The sequence below is a fragment of the Nannobrachium achirus genome, assembly GCF_963921795.1.
Source record: "Nannobrachium achirus genome assembly, chromosome: 24".
Classification (NCBI taxonomy): domain Eukaryota; kingdom Metazoa; phylum Chordata; class Actinopteri; order Myctophiformes; family Myctophidae; genus Nannobrachium; species Nannobrachium achirus.
In genome coordinates this window covers 33,877,103-33,895,737 of record NC_137831.1, presented here as the reverse complement: position 1 = coordinate 33,895,737, position 18,635 = coordinate 33,877,103, and the positions used below count along the sequence as shown (strand labels likewise).

Sequence of the window (18,635 nt, the reverse complement as noted above, 5' to 3'; positions counted from 1 at the left end):
TGTATTTGTGGGCGGGTTATTCGCAAGTTTTATGTGGCACGGCCCCGAACGGATCGGTCATGTTGTTCAGCACCGTTGTAAAACCGCGCCCCCACTTTAATGACACCTCCCCCCGTAAAAAGTACAGGTATGGTACTACCCGCTTGTCAGTTTAGCCCCCCGGGGGGGATTCGAACCCCGCCCCTTTGTATCTGGGTTAAGGTCAACATGGATATAAACCAGAAAATGATGATGATGCGGGGAGGGGGGGCTTTAATGCAAACATACACACACACACACACACACACACACACACACACACACACACACACACACACACACACACACACACACACACACACACACACACTGCACAGGAGGGGGGCCCCACTCTGTGTGTGTGTGTGTGTGTGTGTGTGGGTGGGGGGGGGGCATTTGCTGTTGAGATTATTGAACGATAATGTGGATTAGACTGGGAACAACATCTGTGTGATTTACTTTAACCTTTCACACACATATGCATCCGCACACACACACACGCGTGCACACACATGCACGCACGCACACACACAGGGGTGTCGCACCAAATTCTGGGCCCTGGGTACAAGGATTCACTGCGCTATTTTGTGCTTTAACTATTTAAAAATAGCAGATCTACAAGCTCACAGCTTCGAGCTTGTAGATCTTCTATTTTTTTTAAATCGTGAAAAAGTCTTTGAAAAAGTCTTTGAAAAACCTATGTTTCTATGTCAGTGGTGCTCAAACGTTTTCAAGTATTTGGCCACAGACCCCCATCTCAAATATTTAGTTCCGTGGACCCTCCAGAAGCGAAATTTGAGTTACAAATGTTCGCTTAAAAAAATACATACATTCAAAGATTTGCACACATTTTCACGACTAGCAGATCTACAAGCTCGCAGCGCGGCACTTGGTGCCGCGCTGTGAGCTTGTATATCTGCTATTTTTCAATGGCAAAAGTATAACACAGTTAAGGCTCCTCCACCTTGGGCCCTAGTAACTCAGTCCCACCCCCCCCCCCCCCCCCCACCCCCCCCTTGTGACGCCCCTGCACACACATGCACACACAAACACAAACAACCCAAAGACCACTCCCTCCCCATAACCTCTGGCTGACTTTTGCGTCTGTCTGGGCAATTTGCGCGCACGTGCTTGCCTTGCGTGTGCGCGACTGCGCGTGTGTGCTTGCGTGCAAAGAGAGTTGGTCACAGCAGGGGTCGTAGACTGTCTGTTACATTGTAATCTGATATAATCTACCAGCACCATTATGTCGTCGTTGTTGGGTGGAGTTTGACCAAAAGCTTCAGTTTTTTTGCTATCGTTTCAAAAAAAGAGTTAAAATAGTGAAAATAGATCTACAAGCACATTTACGTCCGACTTCGTCATTCCGATCATAACAAAACTGCTCTCTCCAAAGTTGAAGTTAGGTATGCTGAAGTAGGGCTTTACTTGAACAGGGCAAAAATGGATATTTGTCCAAAATCTAAATATGACACAGCTTTTCCGGCAATGACAATGACAGACATTATAACATCCGTACAACACGCCCACTGCCTACTGTCGGGAGCTCAAGGGAAATGAACTAATGTATAAAATAACAGATATTATCTCTCATAGTTTGTACTGTACCCTCATCTCTGCATGGGGGGGCGGCGGCACGTCGTCTCGTGACCGATAATCCACCAATCACGTTGTTAATGTTGGATTACACAAATACCCCCTTAAATAAGTGAAGCTTAATTCGGGACAGGGGGGTCCACTAATGAAATGATGGGGGGATTGGTCATCTGGCGATGTGTTTGTGCGTGCGTGCGTGCGTGAGTGAGTGCACGTGTGCCATTTCCTGTGATTCAGGTGTGAATCACACTAATGGAAACTGACTTACCTTATTGTACTGTAAACAATGGAGAGAGAGAGAGAGAGAGAGAGAGAGAGAGAGAGAGAGAGAGAGAGAGAGAGAGAGAGAGAGAGAGAGAGAGAGAGAGAGAGAGAGAGAGAGAGAGAGAGAGAGAGAGAGAGAGAGAGAGAGAGAGGGGGGGAGAGAGAGAGAGAGACATTGACGGTGAATGGTAGTTGAGTCATACGGCAGTTCATGGGTTTTCCAAGAACAGAAGCACGAGTGAAATATGTTCTGCTTTGTCAGTGATAACATCTTCTGACACACACACACACACACACACACACACACACACACACACACACACACACACACACACACACACACACACACACACACACACACACACAGTGACCTCTTTGTCTGCAGGAGTCATCAATTGTTAAATACCCATGATGCCTCTGTCCCACCTGTGTCCGCGCGCACACAGACTGTCGCAATGCAGCCGTGTGTGTGTGTGTGTGTGTGTGTGTGTGTGTGTGTGTGTGTGTGTGTGTGTGCGTGCGTGTGTGTGTGTGTCTAGAGTCAGGGTAGATGTTCGTTATAATTTCATGACCCTTCACTCTCTGAGACACAACACGACAACGTTAATTATTCAGACACAGACACGCACACTCACGCACACACACACACTCAAACAAACACACACACACACACACACACACACACACACACACACACACACACACACACACACACACACACTCACACTCACACACAGAGGCCGTTGTCAGGCAGACTTCAGGCTTGGCACATGCCATAAACCCCACCCCCACGGCCCCCAGATTTGATGGACATTTTCTCTATCTGTCAGAGTTCAGGGTTAATATTTTATTTGGGTATTAGAATTTTGTCATAAATGCTTTGGCAATATGAGAATGCTTGTCCTGCCAATGAAGCATGTTTGAATTTAATTTAATTTAATTAGTTTTGTAGTCACACAGTACAGTTTTAGTTAGTTATTGTTTTGTTGTTGTTTTAGCAAAGCCTCGTTGTTAACTAAAATGAGTTATAGTTTTTCTTTTTCTTCTCTTGTTTACTACAGTGGTTCTCAAAGTGGATTCCAGGGACTTTGTGGGGTCTAAATTGACCCATACAAGTCTGTAAGTCTGACAGTACAAATGGAACCAAGGGGACTTTCTAATACCCCTAAGATGACAACTTAAACATTGGACAAATTGTCAAATATTAGAGGCAGAAATTGTGAAAATAGCAAATCTACATGCTCACAATTCCTCGCAACAATAGAACCGTGTTATCTTATAGTGCTTGTAGTGCCACAGTGTTTTGGGTCCATGTTAAATGGAGTATGAATAAAGGTGTGTGTGTGTGTGTGTGTGTGTGTGTGTGTGTGTGTGTGTGTGTGTGTGTGTGTGTGTGTGTGTGTGTGTGTGTGTGTGTGTGTGTGTGTGTGTGTGTGTGTGTGTGTGTGTGTGTGTGTGTGTGTGTGTGTGTGTGTGTGTGTGTGTGTGTGCGTGCGTGTGTGTGCGTGTGTGTGTGACAAATCATGTGAGTGTTGTGGCTCTGGTGCCGCTGTCAGCAAAAGTCAACGACATCATCAACAGGTGACCGGGCCAGCTGCTTCCCAAAGGTCAGCGACCTTTTCTGTGCCCTGTCCATATGGGGTCAGGGGGGTCAAACGAGCGATGACCCTCCTCCAGGCAGCACGAAAGTGAAGATAAATGACAGGAAGTGGAATTGGGGGGACAGGGAGGGGAGGGGACAGATGACAGTATGGTGACATTCTGGAGAGGGACCCCATTGTCTGTCTGTCTGTCTGTGTGTCTTTCTTTTTCTTTTTTTTCCCCCCTTTTTTTGAGCGTTGGTTACACCGTCTCCTATACGTGGCCGTGTGTGTATGCGTGTGTGTGTGCGTGTGTGTCTGTATGTAGCCTGCAGGCCTGCAGTACCTTTTATGACCACACATGTTAAGGGAGGGGCGCTGTTGTTCAGGCCAGGCCAGACCAGGCACACACACACACACACGCACACACACACACACACACACACACACACACACACACACAGGGGGGAAGGGGGGGGGGGGTAAACCACCGCTCAGTTCACACGGGTGTGATTTTTTATTAATTGATTGAATATTTGTATTGGTCACAATGAACAACATCACATATGTACAATAGTCACATTTAAGATGCAGCACAGGTACAGTTAGAACATCCTGCCCAACATCCCGAATAAGGACTTTTTACTGTCTTTTTTTTAGTCTTTGGCACTCAATTTACAGACATAGCAACCATAACAAAAATAACATTTGTTGTATTTACAAGAAACAAATAAGTTAAAAAAAATACCCAATATGCTCAGCGCAGGGAGAAAGTGGGGGTAGGTGTAAGGTAAATAGGGGGGGGTCTCACTTCTTGCATGTCTTATGGGAGAAGTGATGATGACTCCCTTCTCCTCTGGTCACCTGAAAGGTGAATTTTCAGGGCCGTTTTGAAGGAGGCCAGCGATTCACATGTTTGAAGGGAAATCGTCAAGGAATTCCACACTTGAGTGGCAGTTTTGTAAAAGCAGAATTTTACCATAATTTTTTACTTTACTGGGTTTGTATTATTAACCCATTTAGAACGGGTACACATTTTGTGTATCATTATTTTATGCTTTAACTATTGAAAAATAGCAGATATACAAGCTCACAGCGCGGCACCGAGTGCCGGCCGCGCTGCGAGCTCGTAGATCTGCTATTTTTGAAAAGTCGTGAACATTAGAATTTTGACCCGATTCTATAAGTGTCTTTTGAATCCTTCTAATTCTAGGCCTAAATGGGTTAAATCGTTGTGTGCGCTCCCTCTGGTGTTATAGCTGTGGTTGTCGCTAACTTTTTGGAGGTGTTTGGCCAGGTATGCGGGCACTGTGGGGGTTGAGGGCAGATTTGCATTTGTCCGTCTGTCTGTCAGTGTTCCAATGGATATAATGTCGTTTTTATTTAGTCACACAAGCTCTTGTTATTACCTTTCATCGGTTAACCCGTAAAGGCCGGGATTTTACCACTTTAACCTCTTGAACCCCATTGCCCCCGCCGGCGGGGGCAAAAGGTGTTGACCTCTGAACAGCTATCAATAAATGTCAATAAATCAATAGAGACCAAATCAAACTACAATTTCATTGTTGATTATTGTTACAGTGGTCCTACAGCATAGTAATCAGCTGCCATTGTACTTTTCATCCATACATTACTCATATTACAGTATTATTACTACTTATTGTTACTCGTTTTTATAATTTTTCACCCTATACTTTAACATTACTAATATTACAGCACTACTCTCACTAAAACATCTGTAGAGTTTACATAGTTTGGAATATATTCATACAATTTTGCCTATCAATTGATGACACCTTGGTGAACAATTTCTCTATTCAATATTTCTGTTTTCAATGAGGTCTTGAGGCTCATTCACTATTCAGAAGGCAAAATTTCCATAGGCGGAGGTCTTTTTCGATCCTCTTTTCCTAGCTAAATGATCACAGCAGGACAATTTGGTAAGAGAAATGTGATGTTTTACACTGCATTTGTGAATTTTCAGGGGTTAGCTGACATTTGGTGGGACAAGATTAGCCACAATCATTGTAGTTTTGTGTCCACAACTGTTCCAATTTGGGCATACATTTTAGGCGGATTTTTCCCCTGGACCCCCCATATACTATATATAAATAGCCGATATACAAGATCACAGCACGGCACCGAGTGCCACGCTGCGAGCTTGTAGATCTGCTATTTTAGAAAAAACATATTATGTGTCTTTGAATATTTTGAGACGATTCTATACTATAAAAAAAAAGTGTCTATTTCACCCAATTGTACTACCGTACGTATATTTGTGTGGACATAATGGTCTTCACGTATAGAAATACAAACATGCACACAGACACACACACACACACACGCACACACAGGGCCCTACAGTTCCGCTTGGCCACACACACACACACACACACACACACAGTGGCAGGCCGGACAAAGCAGAGACAACCCAAACACGGATCCAGTGTCACAGCGCCCAGCTGTCAGCGTGTTCTGGGGTCGAGGGTCGAAGCACAGAGAGGGGCGGGAGAATGGATGGATGGATGTTCCACCTCACATCTCACACACACACACACACACACACACACACACACACACACACACACACACACACACACACACACACACACACAGCTTTGCGAGTCTCATCTATGGCGAAAACACGAGAGACGTGACCTGACACGACCGCGACACACGGGGGGCCTTGGCTTTCGGGACGGACAGGGAAGTGTAGCCCAGGTGGCCAGGATGTCGGGGCGAGGCGCACTTCCTGTGGGGGTGGCGCCGCCCTGAAGCGCCGAACGCCACATCCTCCTCAACCTCTCCCTTTCTCTGGAATGGGGTGTGTGTGTGTGTGTGTGTGTGTGTGTGTGTGTGTGTGTGTGTGTGTGTGTGTGTGTGTGTGTGTGTGTGTGTGTGTGTGTGTGTGTGTGTGTGTGTGTGTGTGTGTGTGTGTGTGTGTGTGTGTTAGGTGTGTGTGTCGGGGTGGCGGGGTTGGGTTCGGAGGTTAATTGCAGCCAGTGTCGGGTCACTTCTTGTGGGCGGACTCGGCAGGGATGGACACAGGGACACACATTTCGTAGCACGTGAAGTATTTTTTGGGGGTTTGCGATCAATATTATAAATGGGTTTTTAACCACTTAAACCCCCGCCGTCCATATTTTCAGGGTCAGCTTTGGCAGGAGGATAGCAGATCAGCACAAGCTTTCCCCACAATAACAAAAGACACTAGTATGGAGCCCTGAGGGACCTCGGGTCAACCATAATGGGGTTTAAGTGGTTTACAACTTGAACGCCGGCATCTATATTCAAGGGGAGGACATTAGCCAAAAATAAGTGCAGGTCTACAAGCAGACAACGCGAGAGAGAAAAGACGTGTTTAATTTGGACAAAAGTGAATTATTCAGCAGTAGGAGCTCTTTCATGGAGCTCCTTGCTTTCTTTCAACTTAGATAAAGTATAGCGATGCCGAAAATGTATCTTGAAACGGTTTCAAAATGTGTTTTTCTTTTAAGTCGCTTTGAAGACACGCTTAGTTGAACAGAATATGGTCCAGACTTCCAACCTGGGCTCACTTCAGAGGACTTCCTCTGCCCACCTATAGCCCACCTCCTCCCGCTCTGCGTCTGGAGGGGATTCATCCTCCCACCCTCTGCTTCCATGTCTACTGTAGTTGCCAGGCACGTGCACACATAGACATCAAAGGGCGCTTGAGCCCCTGCCCTTTTATCAGTCTGTAAAAAGTGCCTTCTCCAGACCATGAATGCAGTTTTTACTATGGTGAAAGAAATGCAAATTGCCCTCTTTCCATGCCATACCTGAAGGCAGCATTCAAGAGAATTGCCTTGTCCAAACTCTCCTGAACTTGAATGCAGCATCTCATGTTGAAAGAATTTCCCTCTCTGTGTAGAAATCAAGCATCGAAAATAGCCGACCTCCAGCGCGACACGTTGTGAGCTTGGAGGTCAGCTATTTTCGATGTTTTCACCAAAAGGCCCCTTTAGAAATGTCAGCCCCTGCCTCTAACATTTTCTGCACGTCCCTCTTAGTTACTGTGTGTATGTCCTGCCCACCTCTCGTTCTGCGTCTAATCACAATGTCTGGCCCACAACCAGTCAAAGGGCAGTAACCACGCAAAGGGATTAAACTCCTACATAAAAATTGTTTTCAATTGGCCAGCCCACCTCTCAGTCTGTGTCTAGTCGGAGTGCCTGCCCACATAGCCAAGGTGCAGTATCTAAGCGAATAATTAACAGATTGAACCCTCTAGACCAGTGGTTCCCAAACCATTTAGCTTGTGACCCAAAAGAGAGATTAGATGTTTGCCCGGTACCCAAGCTAGTGAAAACAGTAGATCTACAAGCTCACAACGCGGCGCAAAGTGAGCTTGTAGATCGGCTATTTTCACTACGTCTTAAACATTTGTTTTCTAATTCATGTGGTTTCTTAGATTTTTCCTTGATTTCTTCATGAAATTACAGAAAAAAAGAATCTTTGAATTTATTTTTCATTCGTGAAAATGTTTGCTTTTTTGGGAATGTTTTTTTTATTTTTTTTATTGAAATGATAATAATTTGTATTTGCATCGTAACTGAAGAGCTGTGCAGCCTCTTTCTATTCAATCAATTGAAATAATAATAATAATAATTAAAAACAAAGGGAACCAAAAAATCAGGGGACCCATAAAAATGTGGGTCTCGTCCCGACTTAGTAAACCGGACCTGATTCTGCTCCCCCTTCCCCCTTACACAAAATCTCTCAAAAATGGCAGATCTACAAGCGTGTAAATCTGCTATTGTTGGCTAATGTTACCCCCAGAATGCTGTATCAGTTCATTAAGTAACTGTTTACACCCTATAACACATGAAGGGCTGCCTCCCACCCCTTATCTGTCTCCGTCTGGACATATTCAGTCCCCACATCCTGTCCACCGTGTGTCTGTCTGCCTCGTCTGACCCCTTGATAACAGGAGGAAGTGCCTTTTAAACGGACCGAGAGGCTGTCGACTGTCACTCACGCTATCAGGCCCCTGTTAGGACCGGTTCCAGGCCAGCTGATAGCAGAGGGCTGTGTGATTAAGGGCCCCAGACACACATGCACACGCACACGCACGCGCACAGACAAACACACACCACTGACAACCCATGGCAATGACAACACACAGGCGGTGAGAAGGCTGCAGCTTAAGCGCCGATGTGATAAAGCGACACGCCAGACTCTGAAAGCGCTCCTATAAAAAAGAAGGACACAAATAATAATAATATATATATATTCCTTTGGAAATATTGCCTGGTTAAGCTCCAATGCAATCCACCGAGGTTTGACTATGTGAACCCTGGCATCCCTATTCTGGGGAGGGCGAAGAATATATCCAGTCAAGAAACTCTGTGAGCTTGTAGATCTGCAATCTTTAGCAGAGAAAGATTTAGTGTGTATTTAGAGTTGGCTCCGAGTACATCTCAGTTCAACCTTTCTGAGGAGGCTACAGATAAGGCTTACGTGGTTAAGAATGAAGACACCAAGTAGGGCTGTCACGATTATGGCATTCTACATGACGATTAATTGTCACTCAAATAATTGCGTAGGCTTTGAAGTTGCACATGGCAGATATGACACATAACCCAAATATACAAAGAAATGAAGGACATATTTGACAACTTTACACTTTAAAAAGAACATTTATAGTGGAAATAGCCGATTTACAAGCTCACAACGTGTTGTGAGCTTGTAGATCTGCTATTTCCACTATTTTTAAATGTTTGAACATATATAAGCATTTTTCATGTAAACGATTATGACAATTATCCCAAAATAATTGCAATTATGTCAAATAATTGCGATTAGACGATTAAAAATGGATGCGATTGGAAGAATCTGTGTGCTACCAAAAGCACCAATGCATTCTCGCACCCGTTCACAACGCGGGTGATGAGTCGAGGCAGGAATTTGATGCGACTGGACTGCCCCTGGGTCGGACGTTGACGCGGCAGGACTCCCCTCCTGTCAGGTCGCGTGCTGACGAGGATGTGGCGATGTTACGATTCTAAGCGTGTTGGTATGCAAACTCAAACGGCGCAGAGTCAGCAGAAGCAGGCACTCATTCAGCTAGCTAACGCCTCACGGGGCTCGGGTTGGCTTCTGATGGCGCTCCTGGCTTGTGTTAGTGGTTCTCAACCTGTGGGTCTGGACCCCCAGGGGGGTCCCCAAATTATTTTGGGGGGGCCCCAGATGATTAGCTTAATGTGCAACATTGTTTTCTAAAAACAAACCAACATAAAGTTTAAGTGTATAGAGGGTATCTGCACTTTTCTAAAGTTACCTTTTGAGACCTCTAAAAAAGGCTGAAAATAGCCGATCTACATGCTCACAATGCCTCGCAGCAACGCAAGGTGTTGTGAGCATATAGATCAGCTATTTTCACAATAGAACCGTGTTATACAAAATGTAATGCCTCAACTCTTGGTGCTCCTTGGGATGGGGGGTCTCCAGTTGAATTTATTCCTATTTTAGGGGTCGCGGCCTGAAAAGGTTGAGAACCACTGCGTTAGAGGGAAGTGTGTTTGTACAGACACGGACTTACCTTGTTCCTTTAACCCTTATAGTGTATTGTTATTTTAAGCTTTAACTATTGAAAAACAGCAGATATACAAGCTGCGAGCTTGTAGATCTGCTATTTTTGAAATATTTTGAAAATTTGAATTTTAAACCGATTCTATAAGTGTCTTTTGAATCCTTCTAAGGTTTTTTGAAAAACCTATGTTTCTATGTCAGCAATCTGGCTAGCCATCGTCAAAGAAAAGGTCCTTTTCACTTAACTGGAGCTCAGTTAGTCTGTTCTTGAGAGACTACTATGTCAGTGGTGCTCAAACCTTTTCATGTGAAGGACCCCCAAAATGATATGTATTTGCCCACGGACCCCCATCTCAAAATATTTAGTTCCAGGGACCACCCAGAAGCAAAATTTGAGTTACAAACGTTCGCTTTAAAAAGACCTATATTCAAAGATTTGCACACATTTTCACGACTTTTTCAAAAATAGCAGATCTACAAGCTCGCAGCGCGGCACTCGGTGCCGCGCTGTGGGCTTGTATATCTGCTATTTTTCACTGGTTAAAGCATTCAATAATTCTAGGCCTAAATGGCTTAACGTTTAAATGTTTATTTTGTCACGTCAACCTATTATGGCCAAAACAAAACCGATCTAAACCTCAGTCTCTGGTTTGTGCAAAAAGGCCAGGCAGGCAGATTTCACAACGGCCGTTGGAATCTCATTTGGCAGTAAAGTGAGTGGGCGAGCGGCGTAATGGCAGGGATGGTTGGTGTTATTTGATCTGCGTCCACGGGTTGTGATTGAATCATGCGGAGCCGACCAGCCGTAATACAAACACAACGCAGAGTGTTTGAAACTGATTCCTCAGCTTATCGTCCGTGTATCTGCTCGAGGCTTGGAGGCTGTGTTTACCTAGGGGGGCCGCGCGTGTGTGCAGGGGTGTCGCACCACCAAATTCTGGGCCCTGGTTTGGGTACAAGGATTCACTGGCGGCCCCCCCATGAATGTTGTTCTTAGGGTGAGGGGGTTTAACCCATTTAGACTGGGAACACGTTGTTACGCGTTGTAACTGTTGAAAAATAGCAGATATACAAGCTCACTGTGCGGCACGGTGGTGCTCAAATCTTTTCATGTGAAGGACCCCCAAAATGATATGTATTTGGTGGTGCTCAAATCTTTTCATGTGAAGGACCCCCAAAATGATATGTATTTGCCCACGGACCCCCATCTCAAAATATTTAGTTCCAGGGACCCCCCCAGAAGCAAGATTTGAGTTAAAAATGTTCGCTTAAAAAGTATTCAAAGATTTGCACACATTTTAATGACTAATTGGCTAAAGTATAAAATAATGAAGGCCCCTCCACCTTGGGCCCTAGTAACTCAGTCCCACTTTTCCCCACCTTGTGACGCCCCTGCGTGTGTGTGTGTGTGTGTGTGTGTGTGTGTGTGTGTGTGTGTGTGTGTGTGTGTGTGTGTGTGTGTGTGTGTGTGTGTGTGTGTGTGTGTGTGTGTGTGTGTGTGTGTGTGTGTGTGTGTGTGTGCGCGCGCGCGCATGTGTGTGTGTGCGTGTGTGGGGGTTAGATAAACACGCGTGTACCTTCATGCTCGGGACACACAGTGAAGACCACAGACCCCCTCTCACTTCCATGTTTACACTCCCAGAGTTAAATAAACACGAATGCCCGTCACTCGCGTGCAGGTGTCACACACCGGAAACAGACGCTATTTTCGGCATACGCGACACAATCCGCAACCAAAGCATACGTCAGGCTACAGCCATTTCTGCAGGTGCACGTCAGACAGACGTAAGACAGAGAGACAGATCAAATGAACAGTGTGGAGATCCTGCTAGCCGAGCTGTGGGATGGATGTTTGTTTTTTCCCTTTGTCGGAGGCCGACCGTCCCTTATAGCAGTGGTTCTCAACCTGTGGGCCGGGACCCCCAAGGGGCCCCCCAAATTATTTTGGGGGGGGGTCCCCAGATGATTAACTTAATGTGCAACATTGTTTTTACACTCAACAGCAAACAAACCAACATAAGGTTTAAGTGTATAGAAGGTATCTGCACATTTCTAAAGTGACAACTGAAGGACTTTTTAATACCTCTAAAATGAAAAATTTAACATTGGCAAAATTGTCAAATATTAGAGGTAGACATTGTGAGAATAGCTGATCTACATGCTCACAACATTACATTTGTTTGGTAACACTTGCTATGCATACCATTCTCATAGTTTTAAGATATTATGATTAGGTCATGTAGTTTCGTAATTACCCTCATAATGCATTGTAATCACTGTTAAAATGTATTACACTGTCATAATAAGTCACTGTGAGTGGTCATTTGTTCCGTTAACAGATTATAGAGACAGTCATTATAGAATTGTTTATGATTATTGATATAAAGCATTATGAGCAGAAAAGATGTTTAGAGTTTTGTTTACAATTAGGATGAGGTTCATGTTTGGAATAAGACATTAGAGCTATACGTCTGATGTGCACTTTAATTGCGCCCACCTGCAAGCTCGTGAACTTGTAGATCTGCTATTTTTTTCGGCTTTAGTTATGGACATGCATGTACGTGCGTGTGCTAAGAAGTGACACATACTTCTAGATTTCACCTTTTTGATTTCACCTTTTTGTTTAAAACCCATTTTATTTCCAGCGACATCCTGTTATATCCAGTTACACACATTCACACCTGGGTACACGCCACCACCCCTCTGACCTGTCCTGTGTGTGTGTGTGTGTGTGTGTGTGTGTGTGACGCCCCCCCCAGGTGTTCCATGCCAACACGGACCCTAGCGAGGTGGTCTTGAACCGGGTACCCCAGCCCGTGCTGGCGCGCTACGTCCGCATCCGCCCGCAGACCTGGAGGAACGGCATCGCACTGCGCTTCGAGCTCTACGGATGTCAGATCACAGGTAGGCCTGTAGCAATTATTACACAATCGTCTGATCGCAATTATTTGACATGATCACAGTTATTTTGTCATAATTGTCATAATCGTTTCCATGTTCAAATATTTTCAAAAATAGTGGAAATAGATGATCTACAAGCTCACAACGCATCGCGACACGTTGTGAGCTTGTAGATCGGCTATTTCCGCTATGAATGTTATTTTTTAAGTATAAAGTTGTCAAATATGTAATTTCTTTATATATTTAGTCTGCCATGTGCAATTCCAAAGCCTACAAGCCAAACAGAAATGTAAGCACCAACGACAAAAACACAATTAAATCCTTAATCGCAATTGTTTGAGTGACAATTAATCATCATGTAAAACGTCATGACAGCCCTAATCACAGGTATAAACTATGAAGAAAACATTTCTGAGAAAAAATAAATAAAACTAAGCTATGATGACAAAAATAATGACTACATATTTTGCCAATTCCATCGACAAACACAAACTAGACTAAAATGTTAGGGAGGGACTAGTGGAGAAGAGATCCAGTAGAACTAAAAGACAAGCCATTTTAAGTTTGGTTTTGCTCGGGTGTTGCGCTCTGAAAATAGCAGATCTACAAGCTCACAACTTGTCACGCTGTGGCGTGTTATGAGCTTGTGGATCTGTTATTTTCAGCATGCAACCAATTTTAAAATCGAACATTACAACGCCATCAAGGCCCGCCACGCGATTGCGTCATAGCAGCCGTAGTCCCGCCTCACGTCGCGGTAGTAGAAACGGGCTGCTTAAATTCCCTACTAACTCTTCACATCAGACAATATTAATCTCACCAGTCACCAATGTCTGTGACTCACCAAGGTCCAGAATTAACACCGGCCAGACACCAAATGCGGGCAGATTTAGTCTTCGGCAGGTCAGTGATGGAGACCACCTGCCACTCTGGACGCTCGCAAAAGCGTCTGTTCCCTACATGCACCGTGGAAGTCTGTCTCGTAACTGCCTCGGCCATTAAAATGCCGCGATCTTCGATCGATGCAAAGCTAAAATATCAATTCAGAGCTACATTTTATTTTGTCAAACAGGCTTTTTATTCTGTGCAAAGACATTGATTTGAAATAACAATCCCCCCCTATTCTGAGGGGAGCGTTTACCAGAAATAGTCGATGCTACCGCCTAAGCTGACAAACAGAACAGCGTGTACACATTTTCACTGTTCTCCGTACGACAAAGCAGCGCTTTTGTGTTTTGGCCCCTAGTCTCGTTCAAAGCCTGCTGGAGCTGTCAATTTCACCCGCCTGTCTGTGTTTCCTCGTGTGACAAACTGCTCTCAATCAATCATTCATCTTCTCTCACTTTGATGCGGAGGAAAAACAGACAAACGGAGATCAGTGGCGTCAGTTCAGAAAAAGCTAAGGTATGGCAACATGACTGGTGTCTTGCACGCGCGCCTTCGCGCGCATGCAAGACACCAGTCATGTTGCCATACCTTAGCAACAGACATGATACATTTATTTTAAGAAGTACATTACATTCTTTCCCCTTTTTCTACGGTACTTGGGCTGGATATGGAAGCCGGAACAGTTGTTCAAGTGCAGCTAAACTTGGCATGTTAGTAAACGTGCCACAATTAACAATAATGAATTGCACCTGTACCCTTTTGTCAAGATGGGGAGAATACAAGTGTGGAGAATATCATTACCGTATACCTAATACCTTTAAGCAACCATTTTGTAAAATTTTGCATTTGTAGTTATTTTACTGTAATTTAACAACATATTAACCAGAACAGATAGACAAAGAGACATTCATGGATTTATATTTAAAAGTAACTTTTATGTTCCCCCCTGGAACCAGGGTATGGCAGCTGCATACCCCTGCCATACCCATTTGACGCCGCTGACGGAGATTCACTTTGGTGTCGCACCCGCTAACGCTCAGCTGCGCGCCGCTGTTGTGCTAGCACTCACTCGCGTAGGTACAGTAGTACATCTGTCTGTACATGGACAGGTCTAAATATATACGCTGACCTCACCCACACACGCACGCACGCGCGCGCGCTTTGAAATGTACCGTACACAGGCCACCCATAAACACGCACCATACGCTTCCTGCGTCGTATTCATTATTTACGTTTCCTGCACTAGCAGTGACATAACGCATGAAACTTTGATCTGTGTGCTCCCTTGAACCGTCAACACAAAGTAGCATCTGCTGTATCTCCTTTCGTCTCTGTCTGTCGGTCGTTCACTCTCTATGTCTAGTTCCTACTCCTAAAGGTGATATTGATGACATTTTATGTAGGCTACACGAGTAACAAAATGAAAATAATACATGAATCGCATGTTAAGAAACATTGTACCTGCTGCTACTTTCCCCCTCCACCTGCATATACCGCTATTCTTATATATATTTCACCTCAGAATAAGCACACATGCTTAGATTGACCATACCATTTATTGCAATGATATAACCATTTATGCAATGATATTGCATTTCGTTTGGCGATGTAGCTCTGCTGTGATGATACAGACTATCTGCTCGAACATGAGCCATAATCGTGTTTGTATTAACCCCAGAGCTGTCGTTATAAAGGGTGTCTGAGTTGGATGCTTGAGTGTAAAGTTTACAGAGGATATAAGAGGAATCAAGCCATTCATTAGGAGATCTGAGATCTGCTTTTATCTCTCACAGTTAAAGACAGTTAATTGCGCGTTGATCTCCAAGCCACTGCAGTGCCTCTCTCTCTCTCTCTCTCTCTCTCTCTCTCTCTCTCTCTCTCTCTCTCTCTCTCTCTCTCTCTCTCTCTCTCTCGTCTCCCTTATAAGTAAACCTCTCTCACTCATATTCCGGTCTAAACGCTTAATGCTTAGCGGCCAGCGTTGCGAGCCTGCGGTTTGAGCTTAACAGCTCCCAGGTGGTAATATGTGTAAGTGTGTGCGCGAGTGTGCGCGCGCGTGTGTTAGTGTGTGTGTGTGTGCGTGTGTGTGTGTGTGTGTGTGTGTGTGCATGCGGTTGCGCGTAGCAGGGGTGTGGCTACAAATGGAACACGCCTGCTCAGTCAACCCGAAGTCATCTCTCACATTTTCAAACATTTTCCACTTTCTGCCCCCCAAACAAACAGTGAAAATAGTGCATCTACAAGCCCTCAGCGCATCGCTTGGCGACGCGCTGAGAGCTTGTAGATCCACTCTTTGTTTTACAAAGGGGGCCACGGTAACTTAATCCATTAAAACCTGTAAAAAATAACAGATCTATATTTAGATTGCTATAGAGTAATGAAGTCATGCCGTGACTCACTCATCCCCCGGTTCCAATGAAGTAATTCTCTATGGAGAGTCATCGTAAAATCGTCTCATATAAGCATTGCGGTCCAAAAATAAACAAACGGTCTTTGCGATCTTGTCGGCGAGGTGGCTCTGTGTGGTTTATGATAGTCAGTCAGTCATATTTGATAAAGCCTGTTTCTAGCAAAAATTTAACTAATTCGGCGACAGTAACATTAGCGTTTTCTCACCATCAGTTGATTCTTCATATATGAGTCAAACCGCTGAGATAATTTGTTTATAATTGGAACACAGTTCTTATATGACGCGATATGAAAAAGGTCTATGGAAATTCAGAATGGGGGACTATTTTTTAATAGTTAAAGCATAACTAACGGTTAAAGTCGTTCAAATCTAAAGTGACACAGATTTGCATTCCAGTTTGTAATGGCCTTATTGTTTGCCAGCCCCTATGTTCTTTCTGAAACGACACCCTCTGCTTTCTCTCTCTCTCCACAGACGCTCCGTGCTCGGACCTCCAGGGCCTGCTGTCCGGCCTGCTCCCGGACGGCCAGATCACGGTGTCGTCCAGCAGGGACATGGTGTGGAGCCCCGGGGTGGCCCGCCTGGTGGCCAGCCGCTCCGGCTGGTTCCCCGGCCCCGCACAGCCGCTGGCCGGCGAGGAGTGGCTGCAGGTAGAACCCGTTTCCTACTTCGTACTGGCCGTTCTCAGCGAGCGACGGCGCCGCGCGACGAAGCATAAAGTGACATTCCCACCGGTCACGATAACTATAAAGATGTTGTGTTGTTTTTATAGCCGGTGTTAACACTGCCATCCTCATGACTCATGCCTCATTCACACTGAGAAAAGACAAGCTAATGGTTTGCTTGGTAATTCAATGTATTCTCTATGCAAACCAGCTTTTAAAATTCCCAAGCTGGAAAAAAGGCTTGGAAATAGCGTAGAGAATACATTGAATTACCAAGCAAACCATTAGCTTGGCTTTTCTCAGTGTGAATGCAGCATTAGAACTATTTTTAAAACGTTACTTTTATTGCGACCATAGGTCGCAGTTAACTATGAAAACCGGCACATCTTGTCCGTAGCTCTGTCAGTCACGCCTGACACGGTGGTTCCCCTGACACATCACTGTGACATCTCAGGTGACATCACCGTGACATATCCATATATGGGTATTCCCCAGAATTCCTTTCATGCCCATATATGGAGATCCCTGATGTCATAGATATACATCACTGAAAATCTTTGAATATATGTATTTTTAGAGCGAACATTTTTAACAAAAATTTTGCTTCTGGAAGTCTCTGGAACAAAATATTTTGAGACGGCCGGGGGTCCGTGGCCAAATACATATCATTTTGGGGGTCCTTGACATGAAAAAGTTCGAGCACGACTGACTTAGAAACATAGTTTTTTTTTTTTTAATACCATAGAAGGATTTAGAAGACACTTATATACTTGCACAAATGTTCACAATTTTTCAAAAATTACAGTGCCGCGCTGCAAGCTTGTATATCTGCTATTTTTTTATAGTTAAAGCATGAAATAATCTTTGCAGGTGGACCTGGGTGTGCCCAAGACGGTGCGGGGCGTGATCACCCAGGGGGCGCGCGGAGGGGAGGCGGCGCCCGGGGGCGGGGCGGCCACCGACAACCGAGCCTTCGTCAGGAAGTACAAGGTGGCGCACAGCATCGACGGGAGGGACTGGGCCTTCATCATGGACAGCAAGACCAGCCTGCCCAAGGTGGGTGGGAGAGAGAGAGAGAGTACAATGGTGTGCGTGCGCATGTGCGTGTTTCATTAGTTATTATGGTTTTACTTTTTTCTTTAGCTTTTAGTTTCGTTTTGGACTTTTTGTAACATGTTTTATACACAGTTAAAACAGGTTTCTTTTGGAAGATAGATGTTGTATCCATCCAAAATAGTACGCTTGTGTACTTTTCTCCACGATTTTTGCAAGTTTTTGCAAGTTTTGTAAACACACAATACATTTTCAATATTGTATATTGTTTTCATTTTTGTTTCAATTAGTGAAATTAGTTTTAGTTTTAGAAATTAGGATATTTCGTTTCCATGTGAAAATAAACATACTCGGCTGCCATTACAGACTGTGAATTTTCCTCGATTGTGGCTTCCGGGGCTCTTCAAAATAAAGCGCAAGTGAATGGCGGCACTCAATAGCCAAATGATTACCAAAATAATGGCAGCCCAAGTGTTTTAACTATACTGAGTACGGTGTGTGTGTGTGTTCAGATCTTCGAGGGGAACACGCACTACGACACGCCGGAGCTGCGGCGCTTCGAGGAGATCGTGGCCCAGTTCATCAGGCTGTTCCCGGAGAGGTGGTCCCCCGCTGGCATCGGCATGAGACTGGAGATCCTGGGCTGTGACCTGCCAGGTAGGGATCCATGCAATGCATGCATACTGCTGTTTCTGTAGCGTGAGGCAG

The 18,635-nt window shown here is 44.7% G+C and overlaps 1 protein-coding gene across 1 annotated transcript in view; it reads left to right on the top strand.

Annotated features, from left to right (window-relative positions):
* The window catches only part of LOC308280242 (neuropilin-2-like), a gene marked incomplete at its 3' end in the record, with an annotated part of 147,851 nt that overhangs the window by 78,880 nt on the left and 50,336 nt on the right, over window positions 1-18,635 (top strand). The window contains exons 4-8 of the mRNA XM_080720503.1: window positions 4,718-4,755; window positions 12,770-12,914; window positions 16,684-16,859; window positions 17,745-17,930; window positions 18,440-18,584. Of these exons, the coding sequence (XP_080576629.1) occupies window positions 4,718-4,755; window positions 12,770-12,914; window positions 16,684-16,859; window positions 17,745-17,930; window positions 18,440-18,584 (690 nt within the window). The remainder of the gene's footprint in view (window positions 1-4,717; window positions 4,756-12,769; window positions 12,915-16,683; window positions 16,860-17,744; window positions 17,931-18,439; window positions 18,585-18,635) is intronic.